The following is a 24,346-nucleotide window of genomic DNA, read 5'->3' as shown; positions in this document are numbered from 1 at the left end:
TAAATCTCTTTGGGCTATTTTCTTTGTGTTTCCTAGGAATAATTAATGATAATAGAGATTGACACACTTCTTATGCTTAGGCTTGATAAATGAATTAAAGTAGATGATGGGCTTATAATATGTACAGTAGGGAAGCTGGTCTCCACATACACTGTCATTTATATGGGTGTGTAATCCAGACAGTTTTACAACCAAGTCTGTACTGTCACTGAATGTTGATGTAGTCAAAGAGATGTCTTAAGGGCAGTACGGGGTCTCCTTGTATTATGACTAATATTTTAATGGTGTCCTACTTAGTCCTTGGCTACTAGAATGGGCACTGTCAGCTTGAGTCTCCAAAGATACTCCTACTAGGGAATGACAACAGTGGACCTATTTTGTGTGCTGAAACAGGTAATAGTTGTTATTCATATCCAATCCATCCCATGGGAAGAATGTTTTTGCCTTTGTTGCAAACATCACTTTAGTGTAGGTGGCTCAGTTGCATCATCTTCTACTTGGGTTTTGAACCACTGTATTTTAGTGGCTTGGATTTGGTCACAGAAATCCATCACAAAATACTCAATTCTGAGAACCAAATACTCAGCACTGGTGACATGAGTCCTACCCTGTCCCCTTTTCTTACTTATGCTTGTACCATACATGATGACCTTCTGCGCAGTTGCTTAGAAAATAAGGATTGCTTAGGAACTGAAAGGTAAAAATGCTTCCAATTTTGTCCAAAGCAGTGACCAAATCAGACTATGCTTCTAGCATTGTAATCTCAGGACAAATCACCCTTGGCGCCTGAAGAGCCCCAAAGCAGTCAGCACCAATGCTGATGACTGTGTGGTATAGTTGGAGTTACGTAGGATTAGCCTAGTTATGTAGGAGTAGCCTAATGGAGTAGCAGGAGCTGTAGTTGGAAGGGATGTTTTGCAAGACAGGATGTCAGGTATCTTATTTCCTCCCTGGAACAATCCATTCCCTTTCCCCTCTGTCCTGTTTCAGGCCTCTGGGAGTGAATAAGATACTTTGTGTAGAGGCAACAGAACAAGCTTTTGTTCATCTTGCTCTGTAGTTTTATGATCACTTGAAATTGACCTAAGCCTGCATTGTTGTACTAAAAATGGTACTGCCTCTTGCTGTTCTCTTCTACGTGCTTGTGGTAGCATTTGTACAATTGTGGACAACCAGAAAGTACAAGTGACTAAATTAAAAGTAATTTTATTTTCTATTCTTTCTAAGTTTAAAATTTGCTGATAAATTTTCTGAACAGCTCACTGCACAGGTGCAATGTAGGGTTCAAAAAAGAAAATGTGGCATTGAGAGTTGAAGTAAAACCTGCTTTGAATGAAAGGTTGGACTAGGTGACCTCTAGAGGTCCCTTCCAATGTAAATCTTCTCGTGATTCTATGACCTTAGTAGGAATACTGCTTCTTTTATCGTTTGTGCCAGTTTCTGCTGGCTTAAGATGACCATTCAATTATGGCTTAAAGAAGAAAGGTTTTGCATCAGCTATTTTTCTCCACTGAAAAGAAATGGAAGCTGTAAATCTGTCTTGGACATAGGAAATGAGATGCCTTTATTTAGGATTGTATTGAGAGTGTTGATGATGTCCTTGCTCCATTGAGGATGCTGATGTGACCTGCAAGATGCACATCTTTGTGTCTCGGTCAAAGCAAAATCCATTGCTGTCCTGTGATTTGGGACTATTTCCAGTACAAGGACCTTTTGTTCTGCTTGACCATCCACAGAATTTTCACCAAAGTTTTGACACCAACTCTGCCTCACCTTAGAAATGAAGGAAAATTATTATTTTTCCTTTGTGTCTGACTTGTCCATGAAGAATGCTTCTCTGCACAGTAGGTTAAATGCCCAATACATTGTGTTTAATCTGCCAGTACCTCAGTACGTTGCCTTAGCTTGAGAGTAAATGAATGTACAAAATCCCTTTGTAAACCTAGCATAACATCTGTTCTTCACCAGGGCCCTGTCTATCAAAGTCTGCCTTCAGCTTCACTTTACCGTCTGCTCAGCTAGGAGTTGGAATGGTGTGCACACCTATGCTAGAACAAATTTCTATACTTCGTATCAGTGAATGTGGGGCTGTGCATGCTGTTGTGCTAACATAGCTTTTCTTTAATATGTGTGAGGGTGATTTATCCCCAAAGAGATTCAAAACTCTTGCTACTAGTACATAACTAGCCAGTATTTGAAGTGGAATGCCTTTTCAGTTGTTAATGTTATTCTCATATGAAAGATATTTTCTTCTCCCCTCATCTGGGGGGAAAAAAGAATGTCAAATAAAGTATGTATCCTCAAATATTGTATTTCTGCTTCCCATCTTCTAATTCTTCATAGCAGCCCAGCTAAAAGCGAGTGAGTTGCAAGAACGCAGCACACAGACTGCACCAAGCAAAATACAGCGTAAAGGATGGCTTCAGGTAAGAAGCAGTTTGAAGTAATGCATCTTTGAACTAATTCTTACATCACAAATCTTTTTTGTGGGAAATTGGTTGCAGTTAGTGGAGGGTTGGCAGTTTATATGCTTTGAGATTCTCCTAGAATCAGAAACTTGGCTTAATCTGGATACTGGGTGACAACATGAAATGATACTCTGGCCAGTTCTGTGTCTTTTTGAAGCCTAAAGTGAAAAATTTCATTGGTTTGGATTCAGTGACATCCTTTACAAGACACTTCAGTATCCCTGACATGATTGGCTCACTCTGACCTCAGCAGAACAGCTGTTCCTTGACATCTCTGATGGCATGCCTAGAGAGCTTCTAATGCAAAAGTTGGAGCTCATGGTGGAGATCCATCCTTGCCTGTCACTGCAGTTTGTCACCCTTGAATAGTATTACGGGACACAGAGGTGTAATTTGCATATCTTGAGTCGTAGTTTGTGACAGATTCTCATAAATCAAAAGTGAGGAAAATAGATATAAACAATAATACTCTGCTTATAAGAAAGTTGGGGCCATTATCTTCACAGCTGGTTCACTGAAGAAATCTCAATAGTCTTTCTTTTTTCTTTTTGGCCTAAAGAAGGATCTGACTTAATTCATCCATTCTGAGAAAATAAATGTGAATTGTAAACAACTAATTCAGGTCAACCAAATATTTACCCTATTTAATTAGCAACTGCCTTGGGTGGATGTCCAGTCCATGCTTGAGTGACTGGTGATCAGGAGTCTGTGTCACTGAGGGTCAAGTGTTCGCATCATGCAGGTTTCCTTTTCTTTCAGCAAATATCTTGCATTCAAATTTTAAGGCTGCTTTACTTTCTGTATAACCATCACTGCTTAATTGAATGCACTTCCTCAGTCGTTGCTTCTCTCACTAGATTTCTGCTAGCATACTGGCCTGTGAGACCTTGTTTGCTAAATTTGCCAAATAAGTGGCTAATCATAACCTACATCATTCTAGGCAAGAGCCAAATGAAGATGTTTTGTCCTCTAACTGGGTTGGGAAGTTAGCCAAATATAGAAAGCTGTACTACCAAACACTAGCTACCACTGGGGAGTGGGTTAGAGTTACATCTCAAGCCTTGAATCCAATTGGGTGGGAGGATAGCAGATAGTAACTTAACGAACAAATGGAATTATTTAGCTAAGGAGATGTGCAGCCCCACTGAGTAAGATGCAGGTTGTGCTAGACAGCAGGTTACTTTACCAGTAATTTCCCCAGTGGTGAAATCGAGGATTGTGGTCCTTTAAGCTCTTCATCCTTCTGTTAGATCCTGGACTCAACCATCTCATGATCACTGAAGCCGAGGCTGTTGCTATTCTCACATCTCTGACCAGTTTTTACTTGATTAAGAGTATAATTTCCAGCAGAAGAATTTGCATGTTGGCTTCTCAGTCTCGTGCTGATAAGTTGTCATTGATGCATTCTGGAATCTCCTAGACGGCTTGAGCCCCACTGTGTTGTCCTTCCAACAGATACCAGGTTGGTTAAAGTTCCCCATGAGGATCAAGGCCTTGAGACTTGAGAAAGAAATCTTCCAATTTTTTATTTTATTTATTTTTTTTTTTTTAGAAAGGCATCATCTACTTCTTCCTCATCAGAATGTCTATAACAGATAATACCCTCTGGAACAGCACCCATACTGATTCCACTTCAGCTGTTCTGTTGATTGCTATGTCTCTACTCTTAACATTTTTTTTCACCTGGTGTGGTGAGAAAGTGAACCCCAATGGGCACTTGGGTTTGGTTCCAATTAAATGATATGTGCTGGGCATGATCATGATGTGTACTCCAGGGACTGCAGCAGGTATGGAGTTTGACTGGGGCACTGTCCATGTCAAACAATAATGCAAGGGCCCAAAGGTGAACTGAGAGAGGACAGAAACCTTCCATGGAACAGAGGGGAAAAGGATTGCTTGATCTAAATACTGTTATGTAAAAGATGATTATATTATTTTTGTACTGCTGATGGCACTAAAAATGTCTCATTTCTTTGCATGCTTCTTTTAACAGAAAACTGTGGAGATTAAAACAGAAAGGGGGACTAAACTCTGCATTAACCCTCCTCTGGAATACTCTGAGGATTTTGAACCTTATGAAAGCTTGAGCATGGAGAGAAATAGTGATGATCCTCTCCATTACTCTCAGGTACAATTAGCAGTTGCCTTCTATTGTTCGTGGTGGTGTCAGTTGAAATGCGAGTGGGGCCAAGTATCAGTATTGACTAGAGCATGCAAACTCAGTATATAGTATCGACAGTAGGCACTGTAGGATATAATATTGGATAAGGATTCCGGGATGTGCTACCTATAATGTGGTATCTTAAGTTTGAAAGTCTGAATCCACCTCTGTCCCTTCTGCAGGCTGGTAATGGCTGAAACTAGCTATAGTTTATTTCTGTCCCCAAGACGTTTGTTCTCTGTTACCAGGCTACAACAAACAGCTTGGCAGCCTGCAAATTTTGGGGAATCCATGTTAGGAGAAGCCTAATGTCATCCAGACTTGCTTTATCAAACTGAACTTAGTCTTAACACTATACACTATTTAAAGAGCCTTAAACTAAGCTTATGTTTATGGAATGCTCATTTAGGGAACTAAATTACTTGATTTTGAAACAATAGTAAGAAATGAAATAATGACCTGCTCTTAACCACGTGGCACTTGAGCTCAGCTTAAGGATCTGCTTAGTGTTTAGCTGCAACAAGGATTACGTTGCAGCTATCAGAGCAAGGCAACTGAATCTTCAGATAGTCTACCCTTATAAGCATTGCCTATTCAAATAAGATCATCTCTACTCCCATGTTCTATTCAGGAACATTTAATTAAAAATTTACTTAATAAGTAGTGTGGGTATAATATGTAGACAGTGATTTCTATTTTAAGATTTTTCTTTGATGACACTCCGCACACTTGATGCTCACATCAGTTAAAGCCTGCCCCTCTCTGGACCAGTTCAGATTGGCACTGTGAACTCATGAATAGATCAGTCACTCTGATCATATCACAGCTCAGGTTCTGGGTGGTGGGCACTTAAAACTTAGTTGTTTGACCTTTTGCAGTGTGTGAGGTCCATGCCTGCCTCAGCTGGTGACAACTGCTAATTGACTTTAGATATGGAGTAAGCCCCAGGCCAATCTCTTTGACTATGTGACTAGTAAGGCCATTCATTGGTGGCTTTTACCCACAATCTGATCTAAAAAAGCAATAAACAGCAATAAGCTCTGCATGCTTATGTATGCTCAGTTTTGTCTCTGATTTTGTCTCTGATCTTGATGAAGCTCTAGAGATACAAGTCCATGTGACCATATTGTTATTCATAATGCTCCTTTGGGGAAACATAGTTAACTTATAGATTTGCTAATTTCTCTTACAGTTTGCCTTGTTGTTGAATCCTGTGACTCACAATGTCAAGAGTTTCTTTATCCTTCATTATTAATTTTTATTTCATTGTTTTGTGATTTCTGCTCAGCTTTTTCGTGGATGACTGCGTTCTAAATTGTGAAACAATTTTCATGAGTCAGGATTCTGTGAGTCTGAAGGAATGTTTTTGATGTTTGTCCCTACTCCAGTTTGTGTCTACTGCCTCTGGGCCCGACACAGTGTAAAACCGGAAAAATGTGTACCCTTGCTTTCTCCATTACTTACCTCCTGTTTGTAACTTACTCCTAAAAATTGTTTTTGCACAAAAATTCCTTAGCCTACAGAATTCACTGCAAGGACTCTGATGAGAAAGTACATAGGAGATGTAGGATGATTTTTTTCTTAACATGTCTTCACCAGGGAAATGAAGACATGACATAGGAATATAAATATCTTCAGCTACATCATGGCTCTGAGTTCATGAGAAGATTTTTCTCTCTCCTAGGGGAGGAAGAGGCATCCATGTTGGTTTATTTTAAAATAAATGTTTGAGCTTTCCTGACAACTTGTTTGTCTGAATTGTACCAGAAACTGAAAGACAGCTTGCAACTCAGTGTAGAAGAGAAAAAGATGGAAGAAGACTCTGTTAGTGAGGATTATGACTCTGTTGAAGAAGTGATTTCAGAACCATCTCCTACTGAGGAAACATCTACAAGCTTAGGAGGCCTTCAGTTGCATAGCAGTAGATCGTTGCAGGAAGAAGCTTCTGAACATCAGGATGCTGGGAGATGCTCTGGCCTTGATTCTGGTGCCCTTACTGTGTTGGAGTACAAGCAGGATCAAAGTAGTAAGTCTCTGTGTGTTATACTACTACAGTATCGTAGTAATATTGTAATAATCCTTCGAGAGCATTGCTTTTAAGGGAATCACTACAGGTTTGTGCTGTAATTCAAAATACCAATGTCCACAATCAGGTGCTGGAAAGGCGTCATACCAGTGTAATGTCCTTGCTTTCTTTAAGCAAGCATGCACTCCTACTTGCCTCTATTCCTTCCTGGGTAGTGTACAGAACCAGCCAGGTTTGTGTTATGTCTTTGGGTAGACTTTTGATAGAGGCTCTTCTCTTACTGTATGTCCTTATTGAAATTTTTTTTTTTTTAAGTATATTTATAAGTTAATAGATCATAAAGATACAAAGATTATAACCTGTTTCTCATAGTCCCAGGGCCTACATCAAGACTGTGTATAGTTAAAATCAGAGGTACAACATTCTATTTGTATGTATATATGGGTAGACATCCTATAATTTGTCTTTTCTAAGTGATGGGTAAATAAATATGACAGTCATTGCCATAGGGTATTTAGAAGGTAAAATATATTGATGGCTTCAGTAGCAGTTTTAACAAATTAATGGGTAGCAAATTCATTGTACTTTATGAGCGAGCTGCAAGCTTCACCATGGTGAAGCTTCACCATGGTGAAGCTATATTGCTCCCTGTTCTATGTTCCTTGCTGATGTCAGAGACAAGATCTTAACATAGCTGGTTATTTGTTCTGAGCTGGTAGGGATGCTCTTATGCCCAAAGGAGCTGTACACTGGGATTTGCTGTGCTGTTTGCTGGAGGAAAGACAACTGAGGCTGTAGGCGTACATGGCTTCTCAGTGTTGACAGCTACTTCCACTTGCAGCTGTAGCTTCAGCCTTCTAGACCAGCTTTTCTCTCACAGTTGCACTAATGAGTTTGAAGTCCTCAGGGATGCAGGTTTCAGGACCAACATGGGGAGGAAAAAAAAACAAACAAACATGAAATTAGTTTCTCTATTACGTTATAGTGAAAATAATATGGAGAAAGGCTTAACTGTTTTTGACAAATAAATATTTGCCTCTAAATACAGAAGGCAGAAGAGCATAGTAGACTGTCTCTCTGGTTCCAGGGCTGTAGGTCCAGCTTTTACATAATCATATTAATCAGTGTTAATGACTGCATCACCCAGTCTGAATCTATACAGCATGAGATCTAGCATTACTGTGAATGAATTACAGGTATTTAGGAAAAAATCTGTTTGTTTGTAAGTGTTAGCAGTATATCAAACAAAACGATAACATTGTTGCAGACTGCTACTCCAAGGGCAGCCTATTTCTGTATTATCTGACAAGTTCCTGTCTTGTTTCTCCAAGTGCTATTTGCAGGACTGTGTATGAGTAAGTGTATACCAGGGTAGCTCAGTTCTTCTCAGCTGCCTTTTCCATTGATTCAGAATCATGGTTTTCCACTCAGAAATTTCTCTTTTATTGCATCCTCAGTAGCTCCCTTTGTTTCACTTGATAGGTCTTCATTGTTTATTTTTGTTAGCACAAATGTTTTCCACAGTAGAAAAAATAGCTCTTTAAAAATGCTAGCTAAAACCTGTGCTGACATTTTATCCTTGTTCTTCACCCATTTTATTTGTAATGTCTCTTTGTTTCTGCTATCCAACATCCCTTCCTAAGATTGGCTTTCCTTCTGAAATTCCTTGGGATTGTCTCAGAGAATCCACATCAGATAAAGCTTCAAGATTTTTCTGGAGGTGTTATATCATGGTGGGGATAGGGGTACCAAAACTGCTCATCTCTTCATCTGTCCTGTTTGTAATATGCACTGTGCATATTCGATGCACGTGCATTGTCTTAAGATGATTCTCATGTTCCAGGTAAGTGTAGTATTTCTAAGGCACTGAACTATGATCTGCGGGGCCCCACCCCCAAATACCCCATCTGCTTTTTTTGCTTTTTTTTCTTCTTTTGTTTCTTCTCAATGGGAAGTTGCAGAAGCTGCATGGGTTCTGCTTTTACCTGAAGATCTGTTTCACTGCTGTGATCACCCTGGGCTCCAGCTCTCCTCCAACCAAGCCCATGTGTTGTGCTTTACTGAGCACTAAGGTTGGAGAACATACCAGGTCTCCAGCTTAATTAGCCTTCAAGTGGACTTGATAGAAAGGAATCAAGGCTGTTCTAAATGTGGCAGGTACAGTGGAGTGTAACAATGGTAAACTGGAATACAACAGAAACTTTATGCAAGGAGTAACAAAGGAAGCAATAATTTTTTATTGTGAAAAGAGATGTTTGACTGTTTCTACAGAAGGGATTGGACTGAGCTCTGTAAAATAGCATATGGTGCTAGGATATTAATCACTTTCACTTGTAATGGAAGGACTGAGAGCAACAATGATGTTTTCAGGCAACAGGTCTAAAGCAAATATAATTGAATTGTAGTCCCCAGTGCCAAATGATGTGACAGCCAAATTTTAAGTGCATTCAAGAAAGATTTACACAACTTCATGGAAGATGATAGGGACACTGTTGTTTGTTAAAGATGTTTTACACACATCTTCCTGTCCAAGAAGTCCTTAAAGGATTGGTCAGTGTTTGTATGGGAGAGTGTTACTCTGGTACTGTGTGCTCAGTGTGTCCTCGTCTGGCTGCTGTCAGGCACGTTCTTGTGCTGCTCTTTTGATGTGACCTCCTTATGTTTTGCTTTCCCGTTACTTTATTGTTGAAGATTCTCATGCAGACTTACCCATTCACTGACAGAGTGGCTCTGCTGGCTCTGGCATGTGTGGGGAGATGTAAACAGAAATTTGTCATTCTTTGATTTCTTCCATTTTTCCTGGGCTCTATGTTTATTTATTTTTCTTTTTTTTTCTTCTTCAGAAATAACCGAGACGTAGCCCTGATTAACCCATGTGCATCATCAGGTCTAGACACCTTAACAACGGTTGTCTCAGACTGAGATTTCTCAAGAGATTTTTAAAAGTGTATTTTGGAACTGTTTTTGCAGTAATCAAAGCAGCCAAATTTTCCCAGTCTCAGCTTCCTCCAATACGCATTTTTGGGTGCTGGATGCCAGTTATCTTATGTTATCATAGCATGTGCTATTGAAGCTTGATCTGTCAATTTGCCAGGTGGTTTTTCTTTCTCAATTAGCTGCTGCCCCTCCCTCCCCCCCCCCCCCAAACCCTGTCAGGTCTTCTTTGGAGACCTCAGTGTCCAAGCCCAGAACCGGTCACTAGTTCTCATAGATGTTTAACTTGTTAAAAGAAGAAAGTTCAGGCAGAAACCAGACTTAGTTTCCCAACCTGTTTTGGGTACGTTGGGTACGTTCATTGTTCCATTGTTCTTTTTTTTTTTTCTTCATCCTTGGTTAATTGGTCAACTAGAGAGGAAAAATCTTTGCATGAATTGAGTAAAGGAGTGTTCTTGTGTTCTTCCTGTGTTCTTCTTAATATCGTGGAAATGAGTGGAGTGTGGGGAAAGGCAGTAGCAGAAGACGAGAGGAACAAGGGGTGCAGTGGCATCGCGAACAAGATACGTGATTTTTTTTTTTTTTTTTCTAGTGAGAAGTTTCAAAGCTGTGATGCAAGCAAAGGAATCATTAATAATTCTCAAATGAAAGAGTAGATAACTGCTCTGATGAAATGCACCAGGCAACCAACCCTCTCCCACTTTGGAACGTCTTAATTATTATTTTTTTTTTGGTATAACTATATTAATAAATGACTTGGTTTTTGTGTGTGTGCTGCTTTTTTTTTTTTTTTTTTTTTTGACAGTAATGCTGAAAAATACCTGCTGCAGCCAGGATATATTGGTCTAATGTACTTTACAGTGAAATATTTTGTTTCACTAGGTCAGTGCAAGCTACGCATATGTATTAATACGTCAATAGAATCGCATCAGTAAAAGGAAGGAAGGATAGGGGTTATCACTTTACCTATGCCAGCATAATTAAAGTGGCAAAACTTTAGTATTTAAGGTCCAATAAATTTTTCCTGGCTGACTTCCTAAATATCTCTGAAGTTATTTTTTTTTTTTTCTGTTTCCTTATTATCTTGCAGAATTGAAGCCAGTACGAGTTCTCTCAGCAAAAAGAAAAGATAATGCTGAAGTGTACATTCCTGTCAGACCAGTTGTGGTAAAAAATAAAATCAGTCGGCCACTCTCTGCTGAGTCCTTGCAGCTGGAAAGACATGAAAGGATTTGCTATAGTAAGAAATAAGAATATATAATTATATAAGAATATATAATGCAAATAAGGAGAGTTGTCATGCTTTTTTTCCTTGTCGGTTTGGATGTAATTTCAGCGCACATCTGTCATAATGAGATTTTTCTTAGCTGTTGCCTTTTTGTGTTTAGTACCTCAAGAGTTTCAACTTTTGTAAAACTGTGAGAAACTCTAGTTTGTACACTTTCGTCTTCTGCTGTATCTTTATTACCTCCCTTCTCTTTTTGCTTCCACACTGTAAGACTTTGTTTTCCTTTTGTTCCTTGTGCTTGCTCTCTGTGTCTCACTTTCCTGATGGAGATCTGTTCCTTATGGTATTAACAGAAGTGTGTCCTAAAATTCAGGAATTTACTCCTTGTTGAAAGATTTTAACACAATGCATTTACAGCAGGAAAGGGACATGCTTTTCCCACAGTAGAGAAAAAACAGCTTTCTTGCTGCTTTGGGTAGACAAATGATAGATGGGTGCAAGGACAGCACTTAAGTACAATAACAATAAACAGTGCTAATATCATCTTAACAAATATTGCAGGAGTAGTGGAATGGAATAAAAATGTAGTAATGCACATGTCTAGAACTGTACTGTGCTGTGATACTGGTGTCCTGTCCCATTCTTTGTGCCCACCTATGTAACTGCATGTGGAAGGAGAGAGTCACTGCTTCTGTAAGGGTGACTGGTTAGGGACCTTTACAATAGCAGCTTTTCTCTCTTTTTCCTCATTTTCCTTTTAGTAAGCGGATGAGGGATCCATAAACAAGAACATACAGAGACACAAACCAGACTGGCAAATAAGGGAGGCAGCAAGAACCAAACCTAGTCAGTCACACTAACTGATGAGGGCATGTGGAATGCAGGAATGTTTAATTCAGTAGGATGATATGATTGAGGATCTTGTCAAATGGGATCCTAAGGAAAAGGGAAAAGTCATAAACAAAATATACAGAGATACAAACCTGACAGACAGACATAACAGATTCTAAACAAGAAACAAGCCTCATCAGTCACACTAGTTGATGGACTGCAGGCAGAATAAAAATAATAAAAAGGACTTGGTTCTACCCTTGGATTTGCAGACATGACTAATATTTGTTGAAAGTGAGAGTGAAGATGGTGTAGGGTATTAATGTATCCAAAACTCATTTATTCTTTTTTCCTTTTAAAAAGGCAAGTGAAAATAACAAACTTTATTTTCCTCTCTTTTAAATCCATTTCCAGGCTGTGATGTTTCTATTTTTCTGCCATGTGTTTGAGAAGATGGGTGTGTGTTTGGGCATTTCTGACTACTTAGTTGATAAGGTCATACTTGGTTTTGTGTCCTGGTTTTGGCTAGGATAGAGTTAATTTTCCTCCTAGTAGCTGGAATGGTGCTGTGTTTGGGATTTAGGATGAGAATAATGTTGATACCACACTGATGTTTTAATTATTGCAAAATAGTGTTTACACTAAGCCAAGGACTTTTCAGCTTCTCACTCCGTCCTGCCAGCGGGCAGACTGGGGGTTTAGCAGGAGCTGGGAGGGGACAGACCCAGGACAGCTGACCCCAACTGGCCAAAGGGGTATTCCATGCCATATGGTGTCATGCTGAACAATTAATATGGGGGGGCTGGCTGGGGTGGGGGAAAACTGCTGTTTGGGGATAGGCTGGGCATCGGTCAGCAGGTGGTGAGCAATTGCATTGTGCATCACTTGTACACGTTAGTAGTAGTAGTACTGTTACCATTATTATTTTCCTTTCTTTTCTGTCCTAATAAACTGTCTATCTCAACCCACAAGCTTTCACTTTTTTTTTGATTCTCTTTCCCCATCCTGGGTGGGAGGGAGGGTGAGTGAATGGCTATGTGGTACTTAGCTGCTGGCCAGGTTAAACCACAGTATCTTGCAAGTGGCGACTTTTGATTCCCTTGTTTTTTCTTAGAAGAGTCTTTGGATTCCTCCAAAACAGCTGAATTACCCAGGCTACACTGAAAAATTCTGTTGTGCTGAAATTTTATACATTTCTTCTTCATTTAGCTGTTACAAGGCATTTCCATTAAATATCTGAAGAAAAAAAAAAAGTGCAAAAGCATTTTAAAGCATAAAAGTGCCATTTTCTTCCCTCTTTTCAGTTTTACAGTTTCAGCTGTTGTCTAGAGTAGATGTGGAGTCCTAACATAGGACATCAAAGTGGAGCAATTCAGCCTTGTTTAGGATGTTTACAGACTATTAACATAGCTCTGTTTCAGTAACTGAATTGGATGTTGCAAATGTATGCTGTTGTAATGTTCAATACCTGTATGGCTGGACAAATGGGCATTCCCTCCTTCTTTTGGCAGGACCATTAAGTCGACCAGAAAGACCACTTTCATCAGCTCGGAAGAATGTGTGTGAGAAGGATTCTGATCTCTCTGTTTCAGCTGTGGTTAAAGCTATGCAAATTGAAAATGAAGTGTTGCAGAGAGATTTGCAAAGACAGTCTGTTTCCACAAATCCTCAAAAGGTATGGCAAAATACAGAAACTTGATGTTTGATCAAGTACCAAAAAAGACATTCTTTCCTTAAACATGAATTATAACCTTAGAATTTGTACGTAATTATAAGATTGTGTAAGAATGAACAGTGATGTCTCTCAACTCTAATTGGATCTGTATTGTTCTTCCATAGGGGGATCTTTGTTTTGTTTTGTTTTGTTTTTATTTTAAATCTCCTTCCTTGGGATACCATCCCATAATGCACTCTTAATTTCATGGTTCACCGAACAACTAATACACCAGTCACATGATATGTCTATACAGTCCAATACACAGCTACAGGCCCATTTGAGCAATTCTCTTTCTGGAAGTTTCTTAAGCAACATAATAGGTTACTTCCACACCAATAAATCCTACCTTCCTACTGAACTCATTTGGACACAGTTTCCTATTAATACATACACAGATTGTGAGGTGTGCAATTTGTGTGTATCTCTTATCAAAGGCAATTAAAAACTTATTAAATAAACCAGGAAATAAGCAAAAATCTATTCCTTTCAGATTCAGATCCGACTATTATTCCTTGTTAAGACAAAGAATCAGGAAGCTTGTCCTAATTGTTCTAGCTGATCATTAGGCATAATAATAATTCGGTTCTCTTAACAAAGTAGATAAAGAAATTTGGGCATAAAATGAAATTTACAAAACTGTCTGTTTTGGCCAGTGTTCATGCATTTAAAGTCTGCTTCCAGTTTGGTGTTTGGGACCCTCCTTTATACAGGAAGGAAAAGAGACGTGCCTATTGGCTTTTGGATTTACTCATTTGAATTCTGAGAGTTTCCTAGACAGCACCACTTTAACCTAAAATGATGTTCCCTGAATTTATGAGTTAATGCTATGGTGAATCTGTATCCACTGTCATCTCTGAGTCAACAATAAGTTTCTGTGGAGTTTTGGTCAGGAGCCAAGGATAGAATGTTCTCTTATTTTAGGTAAATACTTTAAACATGGTGTTGTTGCAATCTAGGTCAATTCTTCAATCTTAGTTCTCTTGTTTTTGAGATACATTATGTAAGAACATTAATTGGAAAGAAACCACAAAACTACTTACATCTGCCTGCTGGCATTCTGGCTAATTTTACTACTGTTGTTCTTAAAAAATAATGAAGTAACATTTGAAACAGATGTAATGTTACCTTGACATTTGAGAAGGAGTTTCAAAAGCCCACTGTGAGTTCCCAGTGCTGAAGCTGACTTAAATGATCTTCCAGAAGTAGTTTAATTCTACTACACAATTAAGGAATTATAAAAACTTGGCTTTTCATATTTAGATGTACAACAATGCAGAATATTGGAGAAGTAATTCACTTCTAAGCATTTCAAAGCTCCCTTAGTCTTCAAAAATCAGAGATGGAAATGACCTGAGAACAGAAGGACTGCCATTCCTCATCTGACTAGTTGTTCACCGTGCTGTGTATTCTGTCTCTAACAGAAGCTACCAGCAAATGTTTAGGAAAAATAACAAATGGATCAGTGTATACTTAAACAGTGGTGTGCAGGTAGAGAAAGAACCTGTAGCATTGTAAAAACTGATGGGCTTTTTCTCTGTTTTAACTACATGTTTGGAGTTACAGATTAGTTTAGATTAGCTGAGGTCAGAGCAGAGATTAGCTGAGAACAATGTGAATGAAATGTTCATTTTTTTCTTACATAGGAGTTTTCTGTTTCATCTGTTCTCTCTGCAATGGATGAACCTTCAGAAATAGATGAACCTTCAGAAAAAAGCCACACAAGGGCTGCACTCACAGAAGCTGTTGAGAGAATTTGTCCTTTTGGAAGCAGGTATGTATACTTCCTTCAAGGCTAGCTTCCTTTTCTGATGGGATATTTTTCAGTACTGGCACCACCACACCCAATAGTCTCTAGATGCCCAAGATTTTGGGCAAGTATTGACAAAAACATAGAGAAGGTTCTAACCTTGGGCCAATGGCTGTGAATCAGGGAACTGAACTGCCAGCAGTCTGTACTAACCGTGTACTTCTGTTTGTATTTCCTGTGTATTACTTTCTCAGACTGCTTCAGAGAACTGGAGCCCAGTCTTTTAACTAGACTGTGTGTATCTAAGGTGGGATGCTGCAACAGTTGTCATTCAGCATGGGTGTATGTGAGATTGTTCTGTGGGCTGTGTGGGTTCATCCTATCATCTCTTCACCTTCGCACCAATGAAACTATTTATTAAAAATGCAAGAATTATAAGGAAATAACATATAAAAGAATGTGTGTTTCAGACAACAACAGAAACTTCTGAAAGTCCTTCAGGAGACTGAGAGCCATTCTGCTTGTGACAATGACATATTCCTTTCTGATGAAAAATCTGAAGCAGATTCCATTTTAAGAGAAAAGGTCTGTGTATACGTGCACCATAACTGATGCTTCCCAGTACTACAGAAATACAAGTGCATTGAATGATCTGCATTCCACCAATTCTGCCTTACATCAACTAATAAACCTATGGCAAGGTAAGAGTAGAGAATTTATCATCCTCTTAAATCGCAGTCCACTCCAAAGCCTTAGAAAGCAGCTCTGTTCTTCGTCTTATTAGTAGGTACCTCTTTGGATTACTTAATTTCTGTAGTCTGTGAGGTAGAAGGGAACATAAAGGACCTCTTTAGTCCACAATTACTACTACAACTGTTTCTGTGTAGCCCCTTCTCCTATAGAAGTTATAGTTGTTTTCTTCTCTGCTGTAGTAGGGCTTTTTGAAGCCCCAATTGATGTTCTCATCTTACTTAGGGTGCCTTTTCTCCTCTTAAGAGTTGCATTTTAGTGTTGGATACATCCTTGACTCCTCCTTGTGATGATTTTGCAACATAATTTGCATTTCTATGGTGAAAGTGATGAAAATTTCAGATCCCTACGGAGGGTCCCAACTTTTAAATATTTTTAAGAGGCTGTCAGGCTTCATTCCACAGAGCTGTTGCAAGAAATCCATGTAACCAGTTTATTTCGTTTATCTAAACCACTTAATTCACTTCATGGCTTTCATTCCTAATAGTCAATAAAGCTGTTTCTTTGGTTTATTTATTGTAGTAGAAAAGCATTGCTTCTGTAATGATAACATAAAACTACACAGTAATACACCTAAACTATTTACTTTCTTAGTCAAGAGTGTCAAAGCAGCTGGTACTCTGAGAAATTTCTCAGTTTTTCCTGAGAACATACTGATGTTTACCAGATTACATGAGCTCTAACACATTTTGGATGACTTAACCATAGCAGTCTGATGCATCTCTTTCTAAAATAGGTCAGCACATTTAATGGGTGCTATCTTGGGTGAAGGCCTGTTGTAGTGTAGTGGTCTCTGCTCATTCATGCTTTTAATAGATCTTATAATTTGTGTAGTAAAACAGATTACTGCTTGTTAGTCAGTTAATCATCAAGGTGATCGAAAGCAAAGGATAGCAGAGGTTCTTCAACAGCCGTTGCTCTTTTAGAGATCTTATCTATATAAATTCCTTCTCCCACTTGTCTCCTGGTAGTCTGGTTCTATAGGACTGCTTATTGGCAAGAGATATGGAAGTTGTTTAGCTGTCTCTATGCTACATGCTCTCATACTGTGGGAGGCAAAACATCAAATATCACTGAGCTTGTGCTGGCTTGTACAAACCTCCACATTGTTTGGATTTTTTATTTTATTTTTTTAATTTAAGATGGAAACAGTTCTGCTAGTAGAATGTGTCTTAGAAACCTGCGATCTCTGTGATAGTGATATCTGTGTTAACTCTTACCAAATACGTGATTTGACAAAAATATTTAATAAACAATATTTGAAAAACTCAAAAGCTGTAGAATAGAATTCCTGTTGCTCATGCCTCCTGTTTTTGACTCTTACCCTGAAGTTTTACAGTACAGTTTGTAATTGCAGCTCACGTGTTATTCTGTGAGCAGAAAACTGGTTTCTCTTTTCATTAGAATGACAAATGAAGAAGACAAAACAGAGAGCTGTTTTCTCCTTAGGCTTTGGAGTGATGAAATCTAAGAGGGTGATAAGTTCTGTTCTCTTACCCTGCTACAGGTTTATTAGTTGGTGTGGGGCAGAATTAGTAGAGTCCAGAATGATTAAATATCATCCAGATAGCTTTGACTTTAAAGGCCTTTTGTTTCTGAATTGTCTGCATTGTAGTATTAAGTCTTCATGTTGTTGCAGACTTTGTTGTTTTGTCAAATTTTTTGTTTTATTTCATTTGGGTCCAGATGACAAGTGTGGAAGTACGCGATGCCATTTATGTGACTATGGAACTTCTTTCTAACTGGGGAAATCCAGTAAACGTTGGCTTGAGAGAGGTGGAATTCTTTGATTTATGCAATGAAAAGATATTTGTGTCTCCTCATGATGTGGACATTCGAAATGCTGACTACCCAGGGGATTTGTGCTGCTTGGTCAATCAGAACTTAAATGTAAGACAGCTTAGTCCTGAATGTAACAACTTCTTATTTTACTATTTCTGTAATATTTCATCACTATTTTTTTTGTTTGATTGCATGATTTCATTTTGAACCTGACTTGCAGAACAGCTATCTGAAAATTAAAAACATAAAAATTACAGTTTATTATTAACAAATCCAGCTTTCCTGTACAAGATGTTGGTATTCAGTTATAATGGCTTTGAACAGAATTTGATTAATTTGTTTGACTTAGTTAACTTAGCAATTGGAGGGAGGCACCTTTATCTGTGCCTCTTTATATATAAACACTGTGATATTATCATGGGTGAAGGAACACGTTTGGTTTTTAAACTATTGTAATATAATCATAGCATCCATAGAACAAGATCACAAAACTTTAAGGACAAGGAATTTTGCATTTTTTACATGAAGTCTGCTGTTAAACCAAGTACTACTTGTGATCTGAAAGTATAGGAGCTTCACTGCTTTTTCTTCCAGTTATTAAATGTGAATTTCAGTAAACTTAAGACTGAAATGTACTTCTTTTTCTCCTGTCCCCTTGTTATGCTTTTACCTAGGGAAGGACCATGGAAGAATAAGGATGGTTAGGTAGGTGCTTTTGAACAAGAGATTAAGAAAAATGTATGGTGTGGTAAAGAAAACTACTGCATAGTTTTTCTGTTAGATAGTAAGATGAGGTGCTTTTACGTACTGAAGACAATGAACTCTACGTAACTGGAATGAAATACAGTACAAAAAAGACAGGGATCTCCTGGAAAGAGACCAGCGGAGGGCCACGAAGATGATACGGGGCCTGGAGCGTCTTCCCTATGAGGAAAGGCTGAGAGACCTGGGTCTGTTCAGCCTTGAGAAAAGAAGACTGAGAGGGCATCTTATCAATGTCTATAAATACCTTAAGTGTGGAAGACAGAGGGATTTGGCCAACCTCTTTTCAATAGTTTGTGGGGACAGGACAAGGCCACAAAATGAAGCACAGGAAGTTCTGTGCGAAAGAACTTCTTCATGGTGAGGGTGATGGAGCACTGGAATAGGCTGCCCAGGGAGGTTGTGGGGTCTCCTTCTCTGGAGACATTCAAGGCCCGTCTCGATGCCTACCTGGGCAACCTGCTCCAGGGAACCTGCTTTGGAAGGGGGGTTGGACCCAATGATCTCTCAAGGTCCCTTCCAAACCCTATAATTCTGTGATTCTGTGAAATTCTGGTGCTACTGCAGAGATCAGAAAACTTCATAGCTCTTCATACTGTCATGTTTTCAGTTGTTCTTGGGATTCACTGTATGTCTTTTGACATATTGATGATATAAAGTGTTTGAAACTCACCGTGGGACTTCAGAGCTAGGATTCTAATAAAAATGAGTATGATATTAGTGGCTGAATTTACTAAATGATTTAGTCTTTTAAAAGTACAAATTTTAGCTCATTTCATGCTAATGATACTCTTCGACTTGCAGGGTGAATGAAAATAGAAAGAGGGCAAATGTATAATACTTTAAAAGTTAATTGAAACTCGGTATGGAATGTTATTTCTAGACAAATATTTCTACTTGTAACCTCTTTCTTGCTGTCTTCTGGAAATTGTAGTTTGTGTGTCTTAAATGCCTTGTCTCATTTATAGGTCGTGCTCTGTGGTGGTTTACACACGGTGGTAGTAGTAGTAGTTGTGATTCTCAGACTTCCTGGATAGTTATATATTGTGTATTAATGCAATTATTAATCCATTATACAGCATTTTTCATATATTCACATATCCCATTATTCTTAAGCCATGAAATTTTATTTTTATTTGATTACAGTGTAACTTATTCCTTTGGTTTGTTAATTTCCTCAATGCTCAAGCCTTCCTTTCCTCTGCATCAGGCATACCTTCAGTGCCCACACAAAGCAATGTATCAGAGGCCAATCCCTCTGAAAATCTAACAACAAAGGTTCCAGCTTTCACTTTTTTTCTTTGATCCAGTTCAAATATAATGAGTACTCCTGGCATATCAGGTTCACCCTGATAGTTCAAAGAACTTTGGGGATAGATTTTTTCAGTGTTAATGCCAAAGAGAGTAACTCCAGAGCAGAGTACCTAATGTATAATGTTTTAAAGCACGAGCGTCGTCCACAGACTGAGTTTTGGCATGGATTCATTAACATATCTTGAAGTTCTGGTGTCAGCTCTTTGAAATGAGTATGCTCATTCCTAAGCATTTCCACTGTTGAACAATACTATCTCCACAGTTGCTTCTCACTTAAGAGAACATATTGGAGCCAGGCTGATTATTTCTTCTGTTGTTTGGAAGCTTTTATAGAGCTTCTGGATAGAAGCACAAACGGGTCTCTCCAGAGTCCATTTTGGCTCTGAGTCTGCCTGCCTTTTAAAGTACCTTTGGCACTGTCTCAGTATACCCAGAGAACCTCCTGATTTCTAGGCCATCATGTCCTGACTTAAGAGGTCTGAGTTCTGGAGAAGACCTTCATCACGTCTGCTGTTGGAAAATCATTACTGTTTTTTTAATCATGCTTGTTCACAGTATGGCTCAAATACATGTAGCTGATCCTGGAATGGGGATTTCACTGGTTTGAGGGATATTCTTCAATGTTAAGCGACTTTTTTTTTTTTAAATGTAAAAAGGAATAAGCCCTTCTGGTGCTTGTATAGCTGTTATGCCCCAAATGCATTCAAAGTAGTGATGATGTCTCAGAGCTTTTTGAGAGGCCTCTGGGGCAGAGACGACATCTACCGTCAGAACTTTGAATAGGTAGATGACCACTCAGAACTGGTTCTGTTTGTGGTATCTTTCAGCAGGCAGAGGTCTGTCCGTAGCATCATCAGACATATATTTAAATTACTCGATATGAAAGTTTTATTTACCATCTATAGGGAAAACTGAAAGACTCAGTTCTAAGTGAAAGGATGTGGAAAAATACTGACTTTGTGTACCTGCTGTGTGACTGTATGTAAAATACTGTATGTATTTTCCTTGAAAATAGGAAGGAAGGTAACTTAACCTGCTCATCTCAGGTCACTGAAATGTTGTTTACATGTATGTTTACATTTTGCCCTTATTCTTCTCTGTTTTGGGGTAAAATTTGACGTCGTGTATATTAACATTTAAAATGTTGATTTTGAAACTCTTTATGCCTTGCTTCTTTCTTTGCCACACATCCTTTTTTTTTTTTTCAGTTTCTAAACATGTACAGAATTAGGCATACTTTGGTACTTTAAACTGTCTTGATTGTCAGTTGTCTGTAAAATCGATATTGGAGATTTCTATTTTATCGTAGAAAATTTTAAATATAGCTCTAAGGAATATATCTGCAAGTGAAATTAATTATCTTCAAATCATGATTAAAATGAAGGTAGTGAAGTAAATTTGATTCCCCTCTTTAGATGGTAAAACAGGAGCACAAGCACTTTAAGAAATTGTAAAATGATTATGCAGTGTCCATTGTGCTCAGTGATCCTCTCTAGTGCCTGCAAAGCTGATTAATTTGATTAAAATAAACTGGACTTGCTTTGACCCTGCAGTTACAAAGCATGGCAGACTGCCTGTCATTCATGAGCATGCAGATGTCTCACTTGGGATGGCAAGCAGCTGACCTTTATCTAATAGTCAGGTTGTGAGCTGTCTTACAGGCAGAAGAGTCGGATTTACTGTTTGAAAATAAGTTTAAGGTTTTGCTCTTAACATAACAGCTTTTATTAAATGGTTACTTTTCTAATGGATTTTTTTCCTGTGGGGTGGTGAGCTAATTAAATATCCTGCTTTGGAAGAAGGAGTACTGGTGACAGTCTGCTTGTATGTGTTTTTAGACGACAAAGGAATGCTTCCTTTGGATGTGCCCTTTCCATCCTCCCATCCAACTTTACTTTGTTATCCGCAATCCCACCCGGTCACGTGACTTTGGTATATCCAAGATCAAGATTTGGAATTACAACACAACAACTAGTGTAAGTAGTCTTTTCTCAACTCCTCTATGCATGCTCTACTTTTCCTATAGAAAATCAGTTTAATTTTCTTTCCAAAAGTATGAAATAAAAATAGGTGACATTTTCTCTAGTGAAATATGGAGCTAGGAGGAGGCCCCTGTTTACTGCAGTTTTTGCTTCTGTTGTTGATTGTAAGTTGTAGCAATGTAAACACGAACATTTTCATACAGTTAGCATTTTCTATGAATGCTGTTACAAATCTCAAAAGACGTAGCAAAAGGCTTGCACGTTCTTGCAGGTGATCTTCTACTGTGGTGAGAAATAAATATACAAAGGTAAGTGCACCTTCATATTCAGGACTCTGAGTTGCTTTATTACGATATGTAAATAAATGCTGGATTTCTCATGTAGGTATAAACAGGGTGACTGTTGCTCAATTTTTGTTTTGTTACTTTAATTAAAAATATACTAACTGCATATACATAACATAACCAGTAATCTAGTGTAACAAGAGAGACATCTGATGACAGATGGTCTCTTGTTTGTGTGTTTGAATGTCACCATGGAAATTGTTCTTGTTTGTACACTGAAGTGTTGAGGAAAAAAAAATCCCAGGTACCGGATGAAAGAGGATTTGCTGCTCTATTTTATAAATAAGAGGCTTTATCCCTGTGGTCTTTCTCTCATCCATGTTCTTATATAAGCACACGTGGTAACTTATATGTATGGAAGTGCCTGTGGAGTGAACAGCTTAAACAAATTTGTTATCATGTGATTTATACATATTTTCTGAAATCTTAATAGCTTTTTTCTATTAAAATGTAAGCTACAGAATGTTCCATTATAGTTAGGGTGTGAAAGGGATTGTTGTTTTTGGAGGTAATACTATGGTTTGTTACCAAACCTACTGAATATATGGGAAACACACACAAACATATTTGTGTGTTACAATACTTTTTTTTTTTTTTTTTTAATAAACTGCTATGAGGTGAGCTGTAAAATCCATTAGGATTGTAATCCCATGGATTTCAGTTGCAGTCCAGCAATATACATGAGCTCATTATTCTTAATATGAAGGAATAATCAAAGCAGTTCTGCCTAACTATAATTTGTCATGAGGACATTTTGTCTGAGAAGGATCAGAAACAAAAATACACTTAACTAACAATTTTCTTCCTGCTAATATAAATCCAGAGCTGTAGTTGTGTTTTAACTGTTCTAGCCTTCTTTCCCTTAAAAACCACATAAGCAAGAGGTGCTCATGTACTTCTTCAAATAGATTAAAGACTATTCAGACCAGTACTTATGGATTTTTGAAAATATTTGAGTTTTAGGTTTTGATTCTGAAAGTAGGAAAAATCTGTCTGAAGGAAGCTCTAAAAACCAGGTCAGATTATTGTCATATGTTCATTGGTTTAGTGCATTACAAAGAAAGTTTCAGAGAACGCTTCACTTTGCCTTCTTTATTTACTTCAGATGAGGTCCATGAAAAACGTGGTCTTTTTTAGTCTGTGAAAACAGATCAAGAGTAAAGACACCCTTTTTTTTTCAAGTTTGTCAAGCATGTAAATACTTTCTCTGGCCCTGAAATTGAATTGTTACTTGATACTTTTAAAGCCCTTTTCATAAGATCCTATGTAGTGAGTGTGGTATGTCTTCACAAATCTGTAAATGGAATTAATACTTAAATGCATGGATGTTTCAGTTGCTTTCCAACTGGATAATTTTCTCTTTCAAGTGATTACTCGTCCTTGTGTGTATTTCTTATCTGTTTAGATCCGTAACGGATTTCATATCCGTTCTCTTGAGTTGGATATTTTTTTCACCCAAGTCATTGGACTGGGGTGCATTGTCTGTACAGTTGTGGTTTTGCAGTTCCTGGCTAATCTGGAGCTTTGTTCCCACAGAGTTAGGTTTATAGAAATACTTTTTCCTTCTTGTTTTTGACTTATTGCGCCTCCTTTTTCACTTTTCTTTGAGAAGTCAGGCAGAGGCAATGTTGTTTTCTGTGCAGCTATAATTCACAGAAAAGTGTCTCCAGTTTAAAGCTTTGTCCTTCCTGACAAATACCATTGAAATGTCCAGAAATATACTCTCTGTTTCTATATGGGAAAGCACTATGCCAGCAGGTGCTCTGTTAGGGCTGAAGTTGAAAGCCAGGAAAGAATATTGAGGAACCATAAAACTGTTTTCACAAAATGAGGGGGACTCATTTCAATACATTTTGTTCTTAAACTGTTGCAGATTTTAATTTAAAAGATGAATTTGACAAATAATTTCCAAAATACACATGTATATTCCTGTGGTTCCATGCAGGTATATCTGTTCCAAACACAGGACTTTGAATTACAGTTTGAATATTCAAAACTGCAATAAAAGCTAACATATTCTGTAGAAATGTTGGAGTTATCCCAAATTCAACTGCGTATATCCAATACCTGTAGCATTTAAAGGGGAAATTAATTGTCCAGACATACAAACATTTGGAAAATAATGTTACTGGAGCATCCTGATAGTCTTTCTCTTTCCCATCATAATTTCAGGCAAAGCTATGTAGTTAGTTTTTTATGCATATAATTACAGTGCTTTGATCCCCAGTTAGATTAATCTAGTGGTGTCCCCTGTGGTTCAAGGGGAAAAAAAGAAATCATTTTATGACCAAATGCATCAT

At 38.1% G+C, this 24,346-nt stretch overlaps 1 protein-coding gene across 10 annotated transcripts in view; it reads left to right on the top strand.

Annotated features, from left to right (window-relative positions):
- Positions 1–24,346, top strand: part of KATNIP (katanin interacting protein) — a 68,424-nt gene that overhangs the window by 4,915 nt on the left and 39,163 nt on the right. For 3 of the 10 annotated variants that reach the window (XR_004754684.1, XR_004754685.1, XM_035339957.1), the window contains exons 4-12: positions 2,344–2,426; positions 4,459–4,596; positions 6,397–6,655; positions 10,680–10,829; positions 13,160–13,323; positions 15,009–15,136; positions 15,583–15,697; positions 17,549–17,752; positions 21,559–21,696. Coding sequence is in view for 8 of the 10 variants with exons in the window: in XM_035339957.1 (XP_035195848.1) it covers positions 2,344–2,426; positions 4,459–4,596; positions 6,397–6,655; positions 10,680–10,829; positions 13,160–13,323; positions 15,009–15,136; positions 15,583–15,697; positions 17,549–17,752; positions 21,559–21,696 (1,379 nt within the window). In the remaining 2 variants the exon portion in view is untranslated. The remainder of the gene's footprint in view (positions 1–2,343; positions 2,427–4,458; positions 4,597–6,396; positions 6,656–10,679; positions 10,830–13,159; positions 13,324–15,008; positions 15,137–15,582; positions 15,698–17,548; positions 17,753–21,558; positions 21,697–24,346) is intronic. The other 7 variants (XM_035339964.1, XM_035339960.1, XM_035339963.1 and 4 more) reach the window with 3 other exon arrangements.

This window comes from Oxyura jamaicensis, chromosome 14 (genome assembly GCF_011077185.1).
Source record: "Oxyura jamaicensis isolate SHBP4307 breed ruddy duck chromosome 14, BPBGC_Ojam_1.0, whole genome shotgun sequence".
NCBI classification, from domain to species: Eukaryota; Metazoa; Chordata; class Aves; order Anseriformes; family Anatidae; genus Oxyura; species Oxyura jamaicensis.
Note: the sequence above shows the minus strand (reverse complement) of the source record. Positions and strands in the feature narration are given on the sequence as shown.